Raw genomic sequence first — 24,267 nt, 5'->3', positions numbered from 1 at the left:
AAATATATTAAAGTTTGAATAGAAAATAAAACATTGAAAACATTGCTTGATGATCTGATATATCCCACACTCGGAATAGTAATGAAATTTCTATGAATACTGAAAGAGTTACGCTCAGTCTGGTCCCACTGTGCTTTCCCTAGTTTATGCTGGCGGCGCTGGCGTAGGCAACCGACTGAGCTGCTCAGCGGCGGCTACTTCATGGATATTGCACACCAGACGGCCCAGCTTCAGATGGAGTCTTCGCTCCGCTCGAGTCTCAAGATTGGAGCAGGCGGCGCTGTTGCCGTTGCTTTCTTTGCCAGCGACTTAGCGACTTGGCGAGTTGTTGTTACACATTTTCCAGCTTTTCGCTGCAGAAATGAATTGTAAACCAATTAAAGTTGATTTTTCATCTTCACGTTGTGCGTTGTTGTTGTTGTTGTTGTTGTCGTTGTTGTTGTTGTGGGCTTTTTTCTTCTTCTTCGTCTTCTTCTACTACTTATTTCTCGCTAAACTCGTACATATAAAGTTTATAGCACAGACCCCCGCTCAGCTCGGGTGTCCATTTGCCAGTCGCGTGTTTTTTATGCGCCTCGACAGCTTCTTCTTCTTCTTCTTCTGCTTTGGCTTTGTAGGTGAAAATACAGTAAATAACGAGTAAATCTAAAGTTATCCCAATTTTTTTGTGCTCATTTTGTAATTGCAATTTAATAATTACACTTATTTTTTGTTGTTGCTATTCGCATGTAATTTATGTTTGTTTTTTTTTTTTCTTTAATATTTTTAATCACAATTCGCACAACTGGAAATAAATTGAAGCGCAAGTCTCGAAAGGCCGATAATTATGGAGAGCTGCCTTGTTATAAGCACGGTTGACAGTTAGCCGAGAATGCCATGAGATCTCGAGAGATCTAGTGAGATCTTTAGCGCTTTTAATTGAACATTTGCGTGTCGCAGTCAAAGTCATAGTCGCAGTCGCAGTCGCAGTCGCAGTCGCAGTCGCAGTGGGCAGAATGAAAGCAACTCTCGACACAAATACGCCAACGGGCCGATGAAGAGAACTAAACATAGTTGGAAGCAAGATTTGCAAAAATCGATTAGTCGCCAATTCCAGGCACATGATGAACTCACAACTCTAAGAATGTTTTCATTTCTCTGCGAATGTTTTCATTTGCTCAACTTTCGGTTCTTTCATCAACAACCTCATAAATACTTCTTGCATATTTTACGATATATTCTATACACTAACTAATAACTTAAACTGTGTTTAATCTATATGCATGACGTTTGCTTGTGCGCTTTTATTGCCACCTTTCTTCTTCTATACATGTTCAAGTTTAAGATCTGACTCTATTTAAACCTCTTAAGAGATCTATATATTTTTTATTAAATAAATCTTTTTGTCATCTATTTATTTACATATTAATTTGTTATATCTTTAACTGACTTTTTTCCATACATGTTCAGGTTTCAGGTCTGTATCTACATAAATCCTTAAGACATACATTTATTTTTTAACCATTTAACCTCTGTGTTATCCATTTAATAGCTTTAGATTTTTGTTATGTCTTTAACTGACTTTCTTCTGTACATCTAGAGATCTATACATAATTTGTATCAATTAAATCTATTTGTCATCTATTTATTAGCATTTTAATTTGTTATATCTTTCACTGACCTTTTTCTATACATGTATAATGTCTGTCTCCATGTAAATCCTTATGAGATCTATATATATTTTCGATCTATTAAATCTCTTTGCTATCTATCAATTAGTATTATAATTTGTTAAATCCTTTACTGAGCTTTTTCTATAGTGCAAATATAATAATACTTTTTTCAGTTTGCCTCTCAATTCAAGTGTTTTATTATATTCATATGAACATAAATCTATCTAAACTAGAACTTCTCCCTTTTTTTTGTCTATCTCTCATTTTGAAAATGTTAACATGTTAGGGTCTACTTTTATCTTGATTCTCAGTTCAAATTATATGTTAAATGAATCTGTTGTATTGGGAGCAATAAAAAAGCAACTTTATAAATACTATTTAACAAGACTTTTGTCCTCTGCCGTGCCTCTTCGTCCACCAAGACAAAAGCAGCCCACAAAACTGTTTTTCGCCTGTTTCACTTTTAAAATATTTAATTTATTGTTATTTATTTTCTTCGTAAGCGTAGAACCTTTCAATTTGGAAATATTTGCATACTTTTCTGTTTAATTGAAGCTTCATATATTCAATAATATTTACGTCTCTTCCGTCTACCAATCTTATTAAAATGAATTGAACTAAAGTATTCTTTATTTCTGCTATTTATAATAGATTCTAAAGGATTTCTCGCATCTTTTGACATTGAACTACTGGAAAGTTCCCTATACCGCTTATTCTTAAAATTTATAAACAATCCTTGATCATGATATCTTATGTTTTTTCCTTTATAAATATTAAAATAAATAATGAATTATTTGATGATTTGTATATTCTATTTGAATACTCCGTAATTCTAACGATTTTCATTATACGAAACTTGTTAGTTATTTCCTGTTTTTTCGCGCGTTCGTTCGTTTAATCCATGCACAATTTTGCCACTTGATATTTTGTCACATTTTAATTTTTATTTATTTTTGTTGTTATTCATTTTTGTGGAGCTGCCCTTTATTTGCACAAACACACACACACGCACACACACAAACTCTCATTGTTTTGAAGCACAAAAAACAAAAACAAAACAAAATATGGGTTTAAACTAAATATTAAAGGGCAAACAAAGCAACAATTGTTGTGTGGATCCAACTGATGCTTCGGCTCTTTTGGCTTTTTGGGGGGCAGCTCAGCTCAGCTCAGTGCTTGGCCAATTGATTATTGTAACTGACGCTGGGGCTACCTTTTCATGGTTGCGGCTTATGGATGCGGCAACCTGAGCACACACAGGTGGTTGCTACTGTTTCTTGTACGTTGTAGTTGTTGCTGTTGTTGTTGCTGTTGTTGGTGTTGTTGTTGCTTTTGTGGCTTGCAGTTCTTTGGTACACTGAAACTGTTAATTAATTCGCGTTCCGATTCGTTAACTGCATTCGAAACACTTTGAAGCGCGAAATTTTGTTTGCTGTTGTTGTTTGCTGACCAGCGCGGCGCGGCGCAAACTTTCAACGGCATCGAGTGGGCGGGTGGCATGAGGGGCGTGGCCGCACGGCAATTACTGCACTGAGCATTAAACTGCAAATCGACTTAGCTAAAGCCACAAACAACCACAACCACAAACAAATTCAAAATTTAAATTCGTCTATGGTCGCATGTTGCTGCCGTCGTTGTTGTTGCTGTTGTTGTTGTTGTTGTTGTTGTTGCTGTTGCTGTTGTTGCTGCTGCTGGTAACGGTTGTGCGATCGGTCAGCGCTTGGCAAACGGTAACAACATTGCCAGTGGAAAGCATAAACGTCCACAGACGACGACGACCACGAACACTGCAGCTGATGCCAGACGAAAGCACCGTTCGCTTCGAGTAACCAAACGCGAATAGAAGACTCTGCGGCCAGCGGCCAGCCAGCAGCAACCTAGCGACAACATCAGCAGCAGCAGCAGCAACATCATCAGCAGCAGCAGCAGCAGCAACGGCAACGGCCGCCAAGAAGCTTAGAAACCCGCTCTGCCACAAGCGTTTTCTTGGCCACAGCCACAGCCAAAGCTAGAGCCAGAGCCAGAGCCGTAGCCGGGGCGATCATCAAATGTTTTGTATATGATATTATCCAATGGTTTCTTCTAATGCGAATCGCCTCAGCGTGGGTTGCCAGACAACAAGCCCAGATGGAGTTCAACGTAAAAACAAGCGAAAACAAATGAGAAATCTTTCTGGAAATGATATACATATTCCCGATTTATTCAATTTATTAATTGAATATTCGTTTTTTTAGCCCATCATAATTACAAGATATTGAATTTCACGAATTGTCATTTCGCCAAATAATCTTAACTCTTTATATGATGCGGGCTTAGAAGAGTATATATTCAGCTCTTTAGTATGTAACTTCATTAGCTAAAGATCGAAAGAGCATAAGAAACATTGAAAATGCTGAATAATATCAGCTTAAGGTAGCATCCAAAAAAGTTAACACATTTTAACTTAAGGTGCCCAACAGAAATATTAATATATATAATTAAATTAAAAAGTAAAATTTTTAGCTTTCTATTTATCTAAAATCTATGGTAATATAAATAACACAAAAATTATGTATAAAATATGTTAAAGCTCTGTATAAAATAAGCCCTAGATATGGCAAGAAATCTATCATTGATTGATATGAGATATTTTAAGATATTTCACATGAAATCAATAAAAAATTTTCCACTGCATTTCAGCGCGTGAATTCTTATAAGAACTTAGCAGTTAGCTCTTTGGTTATATAGAATACTTTAAGCCAAATATGACTGCAAGCCGGGCTTTAAACGTACCTATTCGAACCCGAATTTCTAATTTATTATTTACTATGAATCGAATCTTCAAACAAAACTTTTGAGGGAGAACCAGCACCACCGCATCTAATCAGATGACAATTTTGGGTAGAACCCACAACTTCTCCATGCATTTACGAGTGGCAATATTTTCAGTCGAACAGGCAATTTAAATAGGAAGTTAAAATATTTAAAGTAAAAAATATAATATATATATATATAAACCAAATATATAAAAGCAGTAAACCAAATCAGCAACAAAATGAGCAACATTTTATAATTTATCTAAATTCCCCTGCGCTACGCTCCCTTTCTCTAACTTCATTTACATCCAATTGAAAATTCTTTGCATTGCCATAGTCAATAATTCTATAAAATGATTAATAAATTCTTGAGCAGCCCTCGTAGTCAAAATGATAGTCATAGCTATTGTTGTTGTTCTTGTTGTTGTTGTTGTTGTTGTTATATTTGTTGTTCTCAGCTCTGTCTGCTATCATGTGTGCCGCTGTGTCAGTTGTCATGCCAATTGAACTGGCGTGTTTAATAAATATGAATTCTGGAAGAGAATCCAAGCAGCCCGAAACCGACCAGACGACCGGAGCTCAACAGAGCTGATCAGGCCAAACCAGACCAGAAGATGAGGCCAAGCAGTTGGACTCCTTGTGCTTGTTGCTCCACATGCAATTGGCAACTAGTTGCAACGGTGCTTTGTGCTTCGCTCTCTCTCTCTCTGTCTCCTTCGCTAAGATTGTCTCTTTCGCTCCTGCTGGCATCCAGTTGGATGGCAAAGAATTAAAATAGCACGCCTGGATGCTCGGTTGAATAGCTGGTTAGCCGGACAAACTAGCTAGCTGGCCGGCTCGCCTTGGCCAGTGGACCGCTTGCGGCTGGTTTTAATGAATCAACGTTTAGAACGCGTGCTTCACGGCGGTATTTAGGTGAGCGCTGACCAAAGTTGAGCACCAGAAGCAGCAGCAGCAACAGCAGCAGCAGCAGGTGGACAGCAGCAGCTGGAAAGCGATCTTGATCGGTCATGCATCCAGCAGCGATTGCATGTGTTCCATTTGCGTCCAATTGCGTCTTGTACTCGCATTGTATGCAGCTCTAATTATGAGCTCTTCAGTTTAAATCACCGCATTTAATTGCCTTGGCCGATGTCTTGACTATATGCGTATTCTACAATCGATCGAGTCGAGCAGTCGCCGCGCTCATCAAACGCCTCGGATAGCTGCTTGGCCAGGCACATCGCCAAGATTGGCGTGAATAGTGCTTTAGATGGGGAGAGATTTAGCTGGCTAATTGATAAATGTGACATTTTGTTGACAGCCACAAAATAAACTAGTCAAACGATCCGACAGCAGTCAAGCCAGCAGCTGCAGCGAACATTTTCGCATCGATATTAAGCCAGCGCTTAAACCACTTGCGAATTATTAGCAAAGCTTTTAAGTAGTGAAAAACCAATGAATTCATCAGCTTCGTGAGCTTTTAAGCCTTACTATTAGCACATATTGCTCATCTCCAGATGTTGGCTTAAAAATTAATCTAAGTATGTATATCTTATATATCTCATCTTATCTTTAAGGGCGGATAGTTTAAGCATTGTCTAAAATTTGTTCATTAGTTTTATTATATGACAACGAATAGCGCGATTTTCATTAAAATTGCGTTATTAAAATTTACATTTTTAAATTAAATAATAAAAAATACATTTCACATATATCACATTTGAAAAGTAACGTGTAGTTTAAATGTCTGTCAAACTGTTTCTTTGCTTCAGCTTTTGTGGTATAAATGCACAATATGGCGAGGTTTTGGTTATATTCACGCGGAACTGGATAAAACCTTTGTGATACCTTTTTGCTTAGCACCGGCTCAGTTCCAAACTCATTTGCAAAGATCTTTGTGAAAATGCATGAAATACGTGTTGCTCACTTCCAGATGAAAAATGCAGGTTACATGTGTGAAGGTTCCAGTTTCGTCCGATCGACTTGAAACTCTATTGATAACTTAGTTTCAAGTCGATAATATGTAAAGTATATAATGTATATATTTATTTAAATTTCTAACGGGCGGCGCGAGCAAGGCCGGGTAATAATCGCTGCCGATCTATAGAAACTGCCTTGGAAGGACGCATGTAAAAAGATGCTTGAAGCAAAGATTTTTATAGATTAACTTTTAGGTTTTCCAGATTTTGAGAATATATTCAACAAACAGACACACAAGGCTGGTTTTAACGAACATGCGCTTGTTAGTATCAATAATTATTTATATTATAATTATTATTATAAAAAAGAAAATAAAAATGTCAGCAAAGAGTAAGTTGTTTCGAATAATTGGCTTATTAGTAAGGCTAATAGAATATAAACGAAGTTAGCTTCATTTGAGTGTTCAATTTGATGCTACTTAGTAGCCAAGCAAGACTGATAGAGAGTGAGAGATAGAGAGAGAGAGAGAGAGAAAGAGAGAGGGGGGGGGAAATGATAACAGTTGGCAATACGCTAATGAAATGGGGCAAGTGAATGCCATAAAATTGCATTAGTCGGCCGCAAATCACGACATTGCCGACAGCAGCCAGCTAAGTGGGGAGAGAAGTTGGCATTGCGATAGCTCCGATTCCGTTTTGGCGTCAACACTTGTCGCAATCATTTAAATAAGCACCGTTCGACGGTGTGGCCGACTTTTCCGTAGCAGCCGCCCCCTTACCCAACCGCTGCCGCAATCGCCAAGCAGCCCCAGTTGCTTCTTAAGCGATAAAGAACAAAGCTTTCACCCCATTCAACGGTCACACGAAGTCGCAATCGGATTCGCTGTGCGACTTTTGCTTTTAATTCTTCGCCCAGTTAACAGAAATTGGCCATTTGCGGCTCAGAGAGAGAGAGAGAGAGAGACTTACCAAATGTCTACAGATGCGGCCACAAGCAGCTGAACACAGTCCAGGCAGCCCCTGGCCGCCGCATAATGTAATGCTAATGCGCCTCCGTTGGGCCTTTCGTTGCCAGAAATTGTCCCCGGATGCATTGGGCTGGGCATGTTCATGCCGATGGGCATGCCACCCAGATATGAGTCCAGCTGATGGGCATGCATTCTGTTCAGATTGTGGTTGTGGTTGTGGTTGCTCCTGTTGTTGTTGTGGCTGTTGTTGTGCAGCTTGTTTAGCTTGATGTTGTTGTATTTGCTGCTATTGCTGTGGCTGTTGTGGTAGTTGTTGTGCTTCAGCTGCTGATTCGAGCTTAGCGCATAGTCGTTGATCGTTCTGCAAGAGAGTAAATCAAATTAATAATCTGACAAACAACAACTATAGTCAATTTATTTATTTAAGTCTTTGGTATATTTTGCTTTAAATTTGCTGCTAACTCCTTGAACCGTATTAGAAAAATGGCTTCCATTTCAAGCTGAGTAACCTTCAAAAAAGATTGTAAATGCACAAATCTGGGTATATTCTATCAATTTACGTTACTTTTACTTAAAATTATGAAATATGAATTATTAATTATGTTTCTCCTTATTAACTTGAGCTGCCAAATCACAATTGATCGATAACTATCGATACAAAACAATGAAACATCGATAAACCTTTCAGTTCACATATCCTGCTGTCAAATTTCCATCCTTTTAGGTGGATTTACATAAAACACTCAAGCAAACACTTATTCGTAAATATTTTGGGCAGAAAGAAAGTGTGAAGTTAATCAAACGAAACTTGAACTTTCGCCCAATATTTAAGCCCAATTTATCGCCGTGAAGGGTGCATTTTTCAGAATTTTTTGAAACACGCCAGCAACTAATTTTCACATAGATCATTGAAACTAAATTTCAAACCAATCAGTTGGTAAACAAAAGCGTTTCTTACAAACTTCTCCGCCTAATTTCCCGCACTTGCGGGTGGAGTTTTCAATACCCCAATAGTCGCAATTTTGTTTCTGGCCTTAATTGTATTGAAATAGACAGCAGTTGCAAGAGTTGAAAAACCTTTCAATCCAAGCTATCAATTCACAACAGATTTCCAAATTTCTTTCCAACTTCAGCCAACATATCACTTATATATAAGGCAATTCTCTGCAAAGGCACATACTTAAAAGAAATAAAATACACTTTTTTTATACATATACGTTATCATATTTTCTATAGATCGCAACGATTTACCACTTGGTGTAAAGTTGATAATGAGCTGGAAAGATACTCTTTATTATTGATTGCATACTTTTGACAAGCACAAAAGAAAATTTTGTAGCAGCCTTTGCAGCGGCAAACGAAAGACTTAAGACACAAACTTGATGCCAATAAGCACGCAACATTTTCAAGAGTCTCGTTTTTTTCACACGATTAACAAAGCAAGCCATGATGAAACTGCAGCCGAAAGTTGTCAAAAAGATTGAATTTTGGCTTAGCAAATTTGCCCGCCTTTGTGGACGGACGAGAGTTAACGGGGTCGACTCTGGCCAATGGGCGAGCGCGCTGAGTCATTGCAACAGCACTTGCCGCTGGGCAAGCCCAAGCGGAATTGGGCGCCACTTCCGCCACCGAGGGCAGCAAAACTCGAGCAAGAGTCATAAACTTGACTCTTCACATACTAAACAGCAGAAGGCAACAAATAAATTAATTGGGTGCTGAGGCAGAGACGAGAGACGAGCCGCAAAACGAAACCGAACTTGTTGCTGTTATTTCTGTGTCTCAGCTAAACGAAGAAAGAAACTAAACTAATGCCACTGCCACAGCCACTTTCTTTCGCTTTATTGCGTCAACACTTTTGAATTAGTTTGTCGAAACGAGCCGCTTGTAGCAGGTGCCACAAGAGGGCGGGCACAGGTGCACAGCTGAGAACGCGATTTGGCCGCACAGAACCGGGCCACTTGGTCAGCCAAATGTACGAAAATGTGTTAGAAAACAAAACAATAAAATTACAAAAACCTAAATAATTTAAAAATGTCATGAATACTAAAGTCGAAAATTGACAACAAACAGGATACCCTGTAATTAGGTCTGTAGACTAGTAGAATACACATGCTTAGAATAAAATAAACCCAAGTCTAGTAAATAGGTTTTGAATGACTAAAGCCTAGTAGGATACCCTGGCGTTACTTTTGAAGTAAATTAAGACTGGATCCTTTCTGTAATAAGATTTTAATTGACTGAAACCTAGTGGAATACCCTAGAACTTGGTTTCGAGTAACTAAACGTATTAGGATACCCTGTAACTAGCTGTGAAGTAACTTAAGCCTTGAAGGCTACCCTGTAAATGGACTTCACTTAACTTAAACCTAGTGAGTAGGATTGGAGTAACATAACCCTAGTAGGTTACCCTGTTGCTGGGCTTAAAGTAACTCAAACCTAACAGGATACCCTGTAATTGGATTACGAGAAATCGTACAGACATATTCTCTAAAACCATTACACTAGAACGCTGTCATAAAAACATGTACATATGTGATTTGCCATAGCTATATCCAATGCCTGTCTAGCTTACGTACCTCAACGTTGAACTAACAAGCGGCAGATCGCCGGTTCAAATCGCGCAAGAATGTAAAAAATCTATGCATTGTTCGACTACGCAATTCTATATCTTCCACAGATGGGACTTTTAGAGTGACCAAATTGTAAGGACTATTATAAAAGAAATTTTGAGTTTAAGAATGATCGTGTTGGGAGTTTTAGATTGACCAATTTGGGAGACTATTGTTAACAAAATTGGGAAGAATATTCAAGACGAAATTGGAAGCTTAATAGTGACCAAATTGGAAACACTATTGAAGAGAGATGAGCTTCTCTCAGCAACATGACACTTTTTTCCACTGTCTGTTACACACACTTAACACTTTTGCAGGGTATTTTGCCGTCTCATAATTGCAGATAGATACTCGGTTGACCTCGCGCACAGGCAATTTAGGAATTAGCTTGACTTTTACCTTAATTTGATGGCAACATCGCGACACTTGACGCATGGCACTTCAGCGACTGGCGCTGCATTTGCTGCTCCCGGGGATCCTCTGCTGACTTGATCTGTGGCTGTTGCAACTGACGTTTCTGCCGTGTCGCCTTTCTTATCACGTTCTGGGGCATTCGCTATGGTGGCGTATTGAGCCTCGGGCTCCAGTTCCTCGGCGTCCGTTTCGCTGGCGAAGTCCACCACCAGCTGTTCGTCGTCTGGCGCCGCATCCGGCTGGCCAGCGTGGCGCCTGCTAAAGTAGCCGACATGCTGCTCGACGCCAGCATTGGCATCCAGCAGGATGCGCTCGTAGGCGGCGCTCTCGTTCTCGCTGAGCGCGAAGCGCTGCTCGAAGACGCGCATGGGCAGCGCGCTCTGGCGCAGCAGCTCCATGCGCTTGTGCCGCAGCTCAATGGAGAATATGAGGCGGACGCGCACCTGGCGGCGCAGACCCTGTTGCGTGGACCTCGCGCGCTGCAGGCGCCGCCGATTGTGGCGCAGCTCGAGCTTCTCGAGGCCGCGCAGCGACTTCTCGGCGACGTCGTTGCTGCGTCCGCTGTAGTCCGCGGCGGAGCTTAAGTCCAAGGCGCTGCGCGTGCGCCGCCAGGGCACCAGATCGAAATGCGAGAATTTGCGTTCGCCCTGCTCGGTCCAGGGATGAAAGTTGATTTGGGCCACGCTGCTATTGCCCTGCCGCAATATCCAGTCTGAGGCAGGGCTGCTTTTGGAGTCGTTGTTGGTCGCCGCGCCTCCCGCGGAGCTTGTGTGCCGCACGTGCGCGTTCTTGGCGCTGGCTTGAGGCCTGTGGCGTTTATAGCGCGGCACCAGCGTCGCCTCCAGCATGCGCTCGTCCAAGCCGTAGTCGCGTCGCAGCAGCTCCAGCTCCAATTCCCTGCTGCTCGCCGTATACTGAGCGCCGTTCCAAACGATGACCGGTCGCGCCGACAGACCCGTAGACAGTGCCCCGCGGCTGGGCATGTTCGCGCTCGCGCTCGAGCTCGTACTTGCTGTTCGAGTTGCAACTGGAGCGGGAGTTCGACTCGAAGTTCGCTTTTCGTTTGCGTTCGAGTTCGCGTTCTCGTTTTGCTTGACGTTCTTGTTAATATTTTCACCCGCTTTTGGGGGTCGGGGCGCGGGGATCGGGTTAACATTCGTTGGTTCTGTTTGTTGTCGCAATTTGCTGATTGCTTTTTAATATTCGCCGTCGTCGCCGCTTTCCGGTTTCCGTTTTTGCCGTCCGACGTCTGCGCGCCGTGACGCCGTCGCCGCAAATGCTGCTGGTCAAAAGCCCAAAACTAACTCCGACTGCGACGGCGACGGCAACTCCGATTCCCAAAGCCCAGGCAGCGAGTGCGCGCCGCCAGGCCGAGGGTTGAGCGTGCGCCCTATGCAAAGCTGCGACGCCGTCGCCGACGTCGACGTCGCTGTCGACGCTGTTGCTATGATTAAGTGTATGTAAGCGCAACATTTTGTTGCTGCTGCTGTTGTTATTTTGTTGTTTTTTTTTTGTTTTGTTTTTGGTGTTTGCTCAACATTGGTAGACACATACACAAAGGCCCCGCAACCCCCTGACACCCCTCGCATTTTGTGCGCTTTTATTGTTATTTATTTATTTTTCACGCTTGCTGCCATGTCACCAGGTCGCAGCGACTGCGCTGCCGACTGCCGAATGCCAACTGACTGCGCAGCCCTCGCGGCGCTCATTTCAAATGTTTCACTTCGCTGCGCACGCGTCAACAATAATAACAACAATAACAACAACAACAACAACAACAGCAGCAGCTCAGCTTTGGGGGCCGCCGCCGCCGGGGCCGATTAAAATAGTTGTTGCTGCTGTTGTTTATGTTGCATGCCCCATTCAAAACTGCGAGTTCACAGTTCTATTCTCAGTTAATTGACAGCGGCTGCTCATTGGAATGATCCTCATCCAATAATGTATAATAATGAAATGCATATTCTATAGGCTAAATTGTACATATGTATTACATTGTATAGCAAAATAATGAATATATGATGTATATGTTTGTATATATTTATCATTTTCAACAGTAGATCAATAAGTTAGCAGACTTTTGAAATAAACTTCCTTGTCAAAAACTATATATGAAATCCTATGTTTCTCTGCATACATCCTACACATATGTTTTATATACGTATATATAATGTATGTCACAAGCATGTTTGTGATTGTTTTGGTCGATTTCTGCGAGCGACAACCTTCGATTGAAGTCAATTTGAATATAGATAATAGAGATGCGTGAAATGCGGTAGAGCAGTCGGAGTCAAAACAGATCTCTTACAATAGACATTGTTATAGATATTTGCATTATAAATGCACGGGGCAAATGTTTATGGCCTGGCCGCCTTTCTAAGCCACATGCTTATGGGCCAACTCCAACTCTGAAACTTGTTTGGCACCCAGATGGCCAGACCTTAATTGCATGCCCCAAGTGTCAACGGATTGGCCCAAAGTCAGGCCAACTAATGGATGTCATCTTTGACATTTTCATTTTCATTTCCATTCCCATTTCCATTTCAATTTGAGCTCTGACTTTATTACAAACCAAAAGATGAGCAAGCGATTATGTAATTAAAGCTATTCAAAGCACATGCGACATTCGGCGAAGGTCGAGGACCGTCAAAAAAATACAAAAATACAAAACATAGAGGATGATGATGGTACAGATACAATGCGCAGGTTTCGTCAGGGCCCGAAATACGGGCGGTGACATTCACCGAAGCTATATAGCTATAGGCCAATGGAAGAGTTGGGAGCCATTGAACCAGAAATCACGAAAACTCTTTACGCTGCTTGAGCATGACTCACGCCCCAGCATAAATGGGGGCCAGAGGAAACAGTATTTCATTTGCGGGGAGGGCTGTTAATGAGCAAGGCGCGAAATCGGCCCAAGACCAAGCGATAGCTACTCCTAACTCCGAGCCAGCTCAGTCAATGGGAACGCACCAACTGCCCACTTGAGCACTGCCTGCTCATTGAATTGACTAACTGACTAACTGACTAACTAACTAACTAACTGACTGACTGACTAACTAACTGAGGGTCTGCTTCTGGGCAAAGTCTGTTGAGGAATCAAAGTCACGCCTGAGTTGAGCAGCATGCAAAAGTTCTACAAGTTTTGCCGCTTGTTGATTACTGCCCACAAAATATACATAAATATATGTACAAATTATAATTCTATACATGTGTATTTATGCACGAGCAGGTGTTTTCCGGCTTTGCCCGGCCGAAGTTTTTGTCTTTCAACTTAATACATCACTTTTTCACCCAATTTTCAGCTGTAGTGAAATTATATAAAAAACCGTTTACACAGAATTTTCCAACATTGAAGAGTTTTTGTTTATGAAATAATATTTTCAAAAATAGTTTGGTTCAAACATAGTTTGGACCAACAGCCAGTTAAAAGTCACTCAATCAGTCAATCGGTACATCAATCAGTACGCAAGTCAGTCTTAATGAATCAGGAATCAGCTAGTAAGTTAATCTGTCACTTGATCAGAAAGTTAATAAGTCACTCGGTCAATCAAACAGTCAATCAGTTTATCAGCCAGTCAGTAAGTCACTCAATCAGTCAATCAGTGAGTCAATCAGCCAGTTAAAAAGTCACTCAGTCAGTCAATAATCACACAGTCAGTTAGTTAATCAGCCAGTTAGTAAGTCAGACAATTAATCAGTCAATCACTCAGTCAATCATTCAATCAGAGAGTAAATCATTCAGTCACTTAATCAGGCAGCCACTCGGAAAATCGGTCAGTCAATCAGTTAATCAGCCAGTAACTATGTCATTCAATCAGTGAATCAATGAGTGAGTCAGTCGGCCAGTTAATAAGTCACTCAATCAGTGAATCAATCAGAAAGCAAGTAAGTCACTCAATTAGTAAATCAATCAGTTAGTCAGCAAGTTAGTGAGTCACTCAATCAGTCAGTCAGTCAGTTAATCAGTCAGTCAGTTGATCAGCCTGTCAATCAATCAATCATCCAGTCAGTCCAAAACCAACTGTTTTATATACATAGAAAAATATATTTATGTATTACGAACAAGATTCATAGTAGTTTTCTCCCTGTTGCGACTTCTCTGAGCGTCTAGCCAAGAGCTTGGCATCTTGTTTGTGAGGTCACGACACTTTTACTTGTTGGCTTTGTTATCAAAATCAGAACACCGCTAACACTGAGCGCTGTCTAACGGTGTTGGCAGCTATAGTTAAGATCTGTTGCTGGTTCGAGGTCTTCGCATTAATGGTCGTCAGGTGGCCATTCACATTTAAATGGGCTTTAAGAATCGATCAGCGCTTTGTTTTTTAGGCTGATAGATTTTCACTTTCCGCACACGAATGGAAAAGAAAGCAAAAGTGAAAGAAACTGTCTACACTTTAAACTCTCGATCTAGCGGCCTAGTATTGGCTGAGCGACCCACTGAGCGGAAGTTCAACGATCAAGAAGCTTCCGCCTAAAACATTTAATAACAACAAAAATCTCCATCTTTCGCAAGTAAATTCCAGATACATAAAACTCAAAAATAATCATAATAAGCAAGTCCGATAAAGCTTTGCAAATGATTTGCCCAGCCAGACACAATCCGCTTGGCAAATAAGCCACTCACATGGCCGAGCATTCATCATTCATATGCACATGCATCGGGCATTCATTTATTTATTCAATCAGTTCATCAGCGGAGGCCCCGGGTGACTGCCGTGAAAGTCCAAGCCAAACAAAACAATTTCTTAACAACTTCAACGACAACAACAACAATAATAATAACAACTAGAAGAAGACAAACAAATAAGCAAAACAAACTGGCAACAAGACAAACAGCTGCCACACGAGGCAGTTGCCACCGTTGGAGTCATGCAGAAGCGCACAATTCACAAGGCGCACAGATAAGCGTACTGAAGTTGCCGCAAACACAACAACAACAACAATGCGAGTACTTGTTGCATGTGACGGGTGCCACATCCCGTGCCAGTTGCAAGAGCTGCTTGCAACAAGCGCAAGCTCTGATCTGATCAGAGCGGATCCGCGTGGATCCAAGTGAATCATTGGCCAGACGAACACGAACGCCAGTCTGGCTTGGAGGCACGGCATCCCAAACCCGAATTCCTCTTGGAATTGATCGCCCGTTCTGAATGGGCGGAATAGATTCCAGATGAAGTCCCATAAGGCTATCAATGGTTAATGAGGTGGACAATGTTTCTCATTTGGATAATATGCCCTTCCACAAACATTTTCAGACAAATCTCTCAGTTAATGTTGTGTAAATTTCCAATACAAATCAGTTTAGCCTTGCATTTTTATTTAACAGAAACTTGTTGCTGCAAACTTGTAGAGTTGCTTTCCGTTTTGCAATCGATACTTCGATTACTCCTAAAGCTAATCGATAACGTGTTTTCTTGCGACTACAAATAGCACTGGCAGGCAAGTGCTTAGCTCATTCGTCTCCGGCATCTGCTGAAAGACGAATCAAATTCATTTTAATTTTCTCCTTTTACGTTTTATCCTTTTTTGATTAATTTTTGAAAATTTATTTGGACGCCAACAAGGATATCGCTTGCAATTTCACCCATATCCCATTACACATAGTAAATTTTAATAAATCCTGGTTTCTTATATATATAAATATAAATATTAAAATATATTTTAAAAAATTGTTTTTTTTTAAGCCCGTAAATGGTGTTTGTATTCAGCCTATGCTGAAAGATGGATGAGTGTACTTTTTTCTTTTTCAGTTATAAATATATTTTTGTAGGCCAAAACGCTCAATGCCAGTAATATTGATTAACAAATTCTCCTTCTTATCGTTAATGTTGTCAATTTGTATCTGGCCATAGCTGAAAGCTGTTATCATTTCTATCCAGCATTTGCTTGGTCAATAGATCGGGTCTTTCTTTTTAATTAAATATAAATATACTCTTTTCTTATATACCAACAAGGATGTCGCTTGCAATTTTGTCAATTTCCCAGCACAAGATGTATTTTAACAAATTCTGGTTTGGCATTTATCTGCAAATGGCATCATTTCTATCCAGCTTTTGCTTAGAGAATATTTCAGGTTGTCCAGTTTTTAATTATAAATAAATTCATTTGCAATTTTCCAATATCCCACTGCCGGTATTATTATATTAACAAAGTCTAGTTACTTTTTAATCCCGTAAATGGTGTCCATTTGCATATAGCCTTTGCTGAAAGATGGATCAAAGTCTTTTCCTTTTGAATTTTAAACATAAACTTAATTTATTTATCCAACAAGGAAACCGTTTGATATTTTTCCAAAATCCCAGTACAATTAATATATTAACTCGTAAATGGCATCATTTCTATCCAGCTTTTGCTTGGACAATGGACGTCTTTTTCTTATTATTCTTATTATTTGTATTAATTTATTCTTCATTTATATGCTCGCAAGGCAATCGCTTGCAATCTCGCCAATATCCCAATTCGGGTAAAGTTTTAAATCCCTGTTTGCTTTTTAATCCCATAAATGGTGTCGATTTGTAACCAGTCTTTGCTGAAAGATAGGTCGGGGACTTTTCTTTTTAACTAAATATCCATTATTCATTTAAGTGCCCATCCCATATTAACAACTTCTGGTTTATTCCTATTTAACCCGTTTTTAAGCGGCGACTTTGTGTTGGATCAGTTATTTTACCTATTTTTATACACATACAAATTCTGGACGCCGACGCCATCATTGCATTTTTTAAAACTATATAATAAGTATTATAAGTAAGGCTTATTTAATATTTCATGAATATAAAGATAAATAAAATTCTTCTACTGTAAAAATACACTGCACTTTTTTATGATCTCTTTGTTTGTGTTAATGTGTGTAATATATGTTGCACATGTTTTTTTTTGTAATTCGAGTCTTCTGACTCAAAATTGCCTACAGTGAAAATGTAATCGTTATGTTTCTATGTTTTACATCTGTATGTATAGAAAAAGATGTAAGAATCAACTTTGGGCATTTGCAGATAGTTTTCGCCTTTGAATTGTATTAATCTAATAAATTTGTTATATATAATAAAGTTTTGACAATATATAGTATATCAAACTGAGATGAAACAAAACCTGGGTTCATTAACGGTCTCTAACTACCACACTTGTTTGGGGGGTTTGCATTCTTCTTGGAATAAATATTAGGGAAAGACATTTTGCTAACTCGCTAAGGTCGTTGTCCAAATCAAAGTTACTTTATAGCTTAAGAACCGTAGGCATATGCTGGAAAAGGTAGATCCATAATAGTTGCTGGCCAAATTTGTGTGGTTCGGCTTTGGATTAGCAAGATCAAGTGAACAAATGGTCAATTATGACAGCGGCAACGACAACAACATGAACAACATGAGCAAACCGGTTGAAAGTTGCGTTTTAATATGGAAAATGAAAATCAAAAGACGTTGCCGTTGCCGTTGCCGTCGACGTCAACATCGGCGGCGATTTCTAGTCAAGTGGCGAGTTAAAAATGTCGTATGTAAACGCTTTGCCTTAATACTTAATTGACATTGGTGGAAAGTTGCAGCGGCAACAAATGCAACAGCAGCAGCAACAGACCTGGGCCGGTTGTTGACCGAGAGATTTGCTAACCACGGTTAAAGCCATTAATAGCCATCGCCCGCGCCACAGCGTCTGGAGCGGTGCGAACGAAAGCAAAAGGATGGGCTAGGCCCAGCGGGACACGGGGAGGACTCGGTGGTGGATGCGGCGTCGTGGTACGGTTCAGTTTGCCTGCGATGCAAGCGAATGCGATTGCGAATGCGAATTCGGTGCGGGCCAAAACTAGTTGCAGCTGCAAGCCAATAGGCGGCCAGAAATTTCACTTTTTCTGTTGGCCGTCGCAAACGCAGGTCTCTTTTTCATTTTCTTTTTATATTTATTTATATAAATATTTCATTTAAGATTCGTCCACAGATTTCGACCAGAAAGCGTCGCTAATTAACGCCGAGCAATGCGAAAAATAATAACTAAATATGTGTAAAGACGGCAAACCCATTTGGCCAGTTGGCCAATTGGCAACTTTTTGCCATTTGCCTTGTCTTATTGCGTTTGCCTAATCCCCGATTTATTTATTTTTTTTTTTTTGGTTTTTTCTTTCTATTTGCTTTTCAATTTTCAAATGTCTGCTGCACAAACACGCGAGTTGAATGGACTACAGTGCATCGTGCAACGTGCAACGTGCAACGCGAGCTGAGAGCTCGTCATGAAGCCCTTAGTGAAAGGCCATTTGTTCTTTATCTACTTACACTTGCATTTCTCTCTATTCTTTGCTCAAGAAAGTAGATCTATTCTTCGACTTGGAGGTACAGTGTTGCGTCACAGACGAATCGAACCGCCGAATGACTGGAGCTGACGAGTACCTCAGAAATTCAACCCTGCACATGGCGAGAAAGACCTCGAGAGAAGCTGTGTAGTCAGGAGAATCAAACGAAGTTCGTTTAAGGACCCTCAACTAAGAGAGAGGAGACACTTCACGAGTTGCGACAGACAGCTTTATCGAAATCCAATTTTATCGAAGTCCAACTTTATCGAAATCAACCCCCTTTCGGCCCCGTTATCCGTGACGACGCCTGGAGGCGTTCTCCTAGGCGAAACATTATGTAAGCTTACTGTGCTGTCACCTTATATTATTAAATCGCATCCAATATTTTCAATCCAATCACTAAATTAAAAGCAAACTATACAACTATACAGACAAGTGATCTTTCACAAAATTTAATAAAATTCACTTTTTTTGGGTTTTAATTTTAATAAGTGCCACTCAAGTGTGTTCTATAATGCTCTTAGAATCACGTTTGTGATCGCCAGGTTTGTATAATAAACAGTATTAAGAATAAGAAAGAAAAAAGAATTACGGCCTTAGGTGACCTCCTGGACGGCTTCTGCGCCGTAAACTCCCTCGTGGAAGAAGGCCAAAGTGGCGCCTTTTGAGCCGCCGGATAAAATTCACTTTTTAAACATAAATACTTTTAGATTTTTATGGTAGATTTCATTAAGCACAACCCAACTGTCTCTGTCCTACAGAGACGGACTCAGGCCAGCTTTTCTCCTATCTTTAAAGCATTTTATAAAATTTTTACCTTTTTACCCAAGACCTAACATCGTCCTAACAAACTGAACATGAATGATTTTTAAAGTCGATAAAGCAGTTCTTTCTCTTATACATATATAATTCTCTCTTGCTTGCGCGTTTGTTAGATAGTCTAGTAGTATCTTTCAGTAAACTTCAACTTCTAATTTAAATCATAAATCTCTGTTTTTTATTTGCACAGCTGTCCAATATTAAAGCTCATTATTTGAAGAGCCTAACGCTAAAGAAAATACGCAAACAAATTTTATTTTTTGTTAAGACAAGCCCTTTCCGGCCCCTTTCTAATTCTTTGTCTATTAGCATATTATTTCCAGATCTTTAGACCTTGGTAAAATATATCAAAGTGCAATTTAAAAAAAACAGTCGTAAGCTTTAAAGCGAAACATCTATGTTCCAATCTTACAAATAGATTAACAATTTAAATTGTTTATGACAATTGTTGGCTTTTAGTATTTATACTTAAAATATAAAGCTGGCTGGACCGAGATCATATATTAAATTTACATAACAACTAAATCAGGTATATAAACCAAAAGATATTTCAAGAAACACCCGTCTCTATCATCATCAGAATTTGTTATCGACTCCAGTATTGCAAACACCTTTTCCCCATTTGAAAGCTTGAACTTGTTGAGAATTATAAGCGTCAGTCTAGAAACGAAAAGCAGCGGGCATAGCTGATAATTTGTTTTCTACGTGATTTACCCTGAGGCTTCAATTGCGTTAGAAAAAGTAAAAACTTTGCCCTTTATCTTTCTCATAAGAATCTTAAGCTATTCAATTACCTGCAAATCTCTTGCATTATTCAAAATTTAGAACTCTGATGAAATCTGTTGATTTTGATAAGTTTTGATTATAATACGAAAGTTAACATACTAATTTTTTACGTTTTTTAAATAAAACTTTAATATATTTTCGAATTCCCTTCGATATGGTTCGTCAGGTTTCAAGTTTTAGCCAAAATAAAGGTAGGGGGGGACTTGATATTAGCTTTCATTTTAAATCAAACTCGACTCGTCTTGCTATCAGCTCCGTTATTCCCAAGTATTTGGGCATAATAAAATAATAATCCATGAACACATTTTTCAGCTCCGCTTCAAAGTAGCTTAATTAAAAATAGTTTTTATTAACTTTTCCCTCCCAGCTATGTTTTGTGCTAATCTTTTATCTTTGAATTGTATTTGAAAGTTTGTAAGAGAAACCCTCTTCAAGACCGTTATGATTATTATTATTATAACTACTATTTGATAATTGCCAAAAATAAAATTCTGTAAGCATGATGTTTCTTCTAGGCCATTTCCGCAACATTGTTGCCAGTTCAAATGTGGCAATAAATAGCTGCAACAACAACAACAACAACAGCAGCAGCAATAAAAAACAATAACGAAACAGAAATGCAAAGAAAAATAATTAAAGTATTTCACGTCTGTGTCTAAAGAAATAATCGCCAACTCAGGCTTAAGACCAAGCAGAGCGGCTTGAGGCTTGTGGCAAGTGGCAAGCAGCAATGGCGGGTGGTTTGCTACGGTGGGCGGTGGGTTAGGGGAGGGGGAGGGGGAGGGATAGGAGGAGGCAAAAGGCGTGCGCAACACCGAAACAAAATACGATTTAATGCGCTTTTCGAATTCTACTGCGCCGCGCTCTGATCACATCAGTAAACATGGATATGGATAGCTGCCCGTTCATTTATCAAGCCCCGGGGCATACTCCAGCCGTATAATATGAGTATGAGCCAAGGTATGATATGGTTATGGCAGTAAATATTATAGTTACCTATATGGTAGACTACAGGGTACTGTATAAGATATACCCTATCATGATATGATGGTATATGATATGATATGATATGATGTGGTATGTATGATATGTATGATATGTATGATATGTATGATATGTATGATATGTATGATATGTATGATATGTATGATATGTTTGATATGATATGTATGATATGTATGATATGTATGATATATATGACATGTATGATATGTATGATATGTATGATATGTATGATATGTATGATATGTATGATATGTATGATATGTATGATATGTATGATATGTATGATATGTATGATATGTATGATATGTATGATATGTATGATATGTATGATATGTATGATATGACATGTATGACATGTATGACATGTATGACATGTATGATATGTATGATATGTATGATATGTATGTACGTATGATATGTATGATATGATGGTATATGATATGATATGGTATGGTATGAGATGGTTTATAACAATATTTGGCATAGTATGGAATGACATATAGTACAGTATTCTTTGAGTATACTTAAATGGGTTGGTTAGGTATGTTATGGAACAATATATGGTATATAGTATGTTACAATGGCTTGTCATATACTATATAATAGATGATGACAGTAGAGTTTAGCATGTTACAGTTACAAATAGTAAACTTTGCTAAAGATATAGAATTTTGATAATATAAGATAGATAATATATGCATAGATCTGTATGATATGATATGGTATATATATTGTGGCCTCCATTTACAAAACATTTGAGGTGCGACTGATTAAAATTTTCGATTATTGTTCAAAGTCCTTAATTATGAATTACAAATTACAAATTAAATCTGTTTCTCTCTCTCTCTCTCTCACTGCACGGTGTAATTATCGCAGTCAGTGGCCTAATCAGCCGCCGTTGAGAGTTGTATAACTTAATGGCTTGCACATGGGCTAATTGGTTGTACGAAACTCTCCCTGCCATACATTTGATCAAATGTAAAAACAATTTGGATCATTTTAATTGAATTACACCAATTTGAAAAACTTTCATATTTCAATACCATAAGAAGATCAATAAGTGCAAATATGAAAAACCTAGGCACATTTTCAATTGAAAACTTCTGAGAGAGCACTATGAACATAAAGAACTAATTTAATTAAAATGTTTATTTTGTATCACACAACGCTATCCTTTGAGATATAATTTTTGATTCTAAATTTAATATTTAATATTAATTACACTTACTCAAGATATTTGCTTTATCCATGTAGTTGGGCATAAACAATGTGTTGTAGCGCGAAAACATAACACAACACACACACTCACAGGCACACGCACGCACACACACGCACAAATGTGTAGGCTACACCCACACACACTGTCTGCACTATCTTTGACGATATCGAAAACGCTCGATGAAAAAAAATTGAATAAAAAAATAATGACAACAATAGCGTATAGTACCAGAAATGCACGCCTAACTAACACAATTGATGCAACATTTTGAAGCAACGGTTAATTTGTGTTAACTGTTTGTTGCTGCTGCCAGCGAGAATCGCAGATCAAATGTGGCGCGCGCGGCACGTGCTATGCGAACAATGGTCGACGCTTGTTTAACTCTCGTTTCTTTCGGTCTGCGGTCTGCCAGTCTCCGATTTCGACTTCGACTGCGACTTCGATTCCGATTCCGACACCGACTCCGACTTTGGCCACCGGTCGCCAAAGAAATGTAAAAGCCGCAGTCGCCGCTGCGCAGCGCTTCTGCTCAAAAGCGCAAGCGCAAGCGCAGAAGCGGCAGGCGTGAAAGCTCCGAAGCTTTTGCTTGTTTGTTTACGTTCAGTTATGATTGTTGTTGTTGTTGCTGCTGCTGCGGTGGCTACTTTCTGTGTGTGTGCGTGTGTGTGTGTGTGTGTATTTAAGAGGCGTCGATGCGCTTTTTGCACACTGGCTGGGCTTTTTCTTGCTGCTGCTCGCTCTCTTTTTTTACGTTTTTTGAATTTTTGTTCATCTTATCTTAAAGTTGCCTACCCTGTACCCATAAAATTGGGTAAAGGGGTATGCAACAGGTATGCAAATTGAAGGTTCACTCAGAGAAAGGCGATATTCTAACTTTCAGAATGATTGAAATGAAATTTCATTTGACTTTCGTTGACAATTTCCAATGTTTGCTTTCATCATTAATAATAGGGCAAAAATACCAAATAAAGCAAACGGCTTGGATTAAGTACAAAATTTGTACAATAAAAATTAGATATTTTATACATATTTTCATAAACTGTTTGTCGCGACTGACTGAATAATTGGTGTTCAATTTCATTCGCAAATGTGGAAAATGGGTGGAAGAGGTTTACATGAAACATTTTACTGTGTTTGAATGTACAGGCTCTTTGAATGTAACAGGCTTAAGAAAACTAAAGGGTATGAGCTAGTCGAGCACTTGCGAGTGGAGCACTCTTGTTAAGTTAACTTTATTCAATCGAGTTTATGTTTTTGAATGCTTTTTATGGCCGCAGCCCGCGTCATGCGCTTCTAGGCAGCTGGGCAGCTGGGCAGCTGCCTTTGTTCGACTCGCTGTCTAACGGAAATAACGCTGCTTCTGCTACTCAGTTGTAAGATACATACCGTTTATAAAGTAATAAATAAAGATACATACATACATACATATTTTGAATATATGTATGTACATAGATGGGCGCTCAGCTGCCCCCTCTTCGCCTGGTTTTAGCTAATTATGCATTATTATTTACCTTGAACTGAGTTTAATTCAATTTGGTTCAGTTTGGTTCGGTTCGGTTCGGTTCAAGCCAAGTTTGTTGCTCTTTCAATTCGAGACTCATTCAAATGCAATCTTATCTAATTTCTCAATTAATTGGCAATGCAATTGAAAACTGTTTTGAAAACACTTCATTAGCAACAACATTATTAATGATTATGATGATGATGATGATGATGACGATAAAGATAATTATGATGAAACTCATAATTGAACGATTTGCAAAGGTGTTCGATATCGCCAACTTTGCGGCAAGTTCATTGAAAGCGTGAAGCGCCAAAGTG

At 39.3% G+C, this 24,267-nt stretch overlaps 2 protein-coding genes across 5 annotated transcripts in view; both read right to left on the bottom strand.

Annotated features, from left to right (window-relative positions):
* LOC135428421 (uncharacterized protein DDB_G0283357-like) overlaps positions 1-24,267 on the bottom strand; it is a 49,014-nt gene that overhangs the window by 23,088 nt on the left and 1,659 nt on the right. For 3 of the 4 annotated variants that reach the window (XM_064682391.1, XM_064682392.1, XM_064682396.1), the window contains one exon: positions 7,318-7,677. In XM_064682391.1, the coding sequence (XP_064538461.1) occupies positions 7,318-7,677 (360 nt within the window). Of the gene's footprint in view, positions 1-7,317; positions 7,678-22,455; positions 22,552-24,267 lie in introns of those variants that run through there. The other variant, XM_064682394.1, reaches the window with a different exon arrangement.
* On the bottom strand, positions 10,324-11,665 carry LOC135428492 (uncharacterized). The gene has a single exon (XM_064682540.1). It carries the CDS (start codon positions 11,323-11,325, stop codon positions 10,324-10,326), a length of 1,002 nt encoding a protein of 333 aa, XP_064538610.1. The 5' UTR covers positions 11,326-11,665.

Source organism: Drosophila montana, unplaced genomic scaffold, assembly GCF_035044405.1.
Source record: "Drosophila montana isolate Dmon_TW-CO22-7 unplaced genomic scaffold, ASM3504440v1 contig_2481_1, whole genome shotgun sequence".
NCBI lineage: Eukaryota > Metazoa > Arthropoda > Insecta > Diptera > Drosophilidae > Drosophila > Drosophila montana.
This window is presented reverse-complemented; position numbering and strand designations above follow the sequence as displayed.

Coding starts and splice junctions, on each gene's coding strand:
- LOC135428492 (XM_064682540.1), bottom strand. CDS start 11,325: ATGCCCAGCCGCGGGGCACTGTCTACGGGTCTGTCGGCGCGACCGGTC.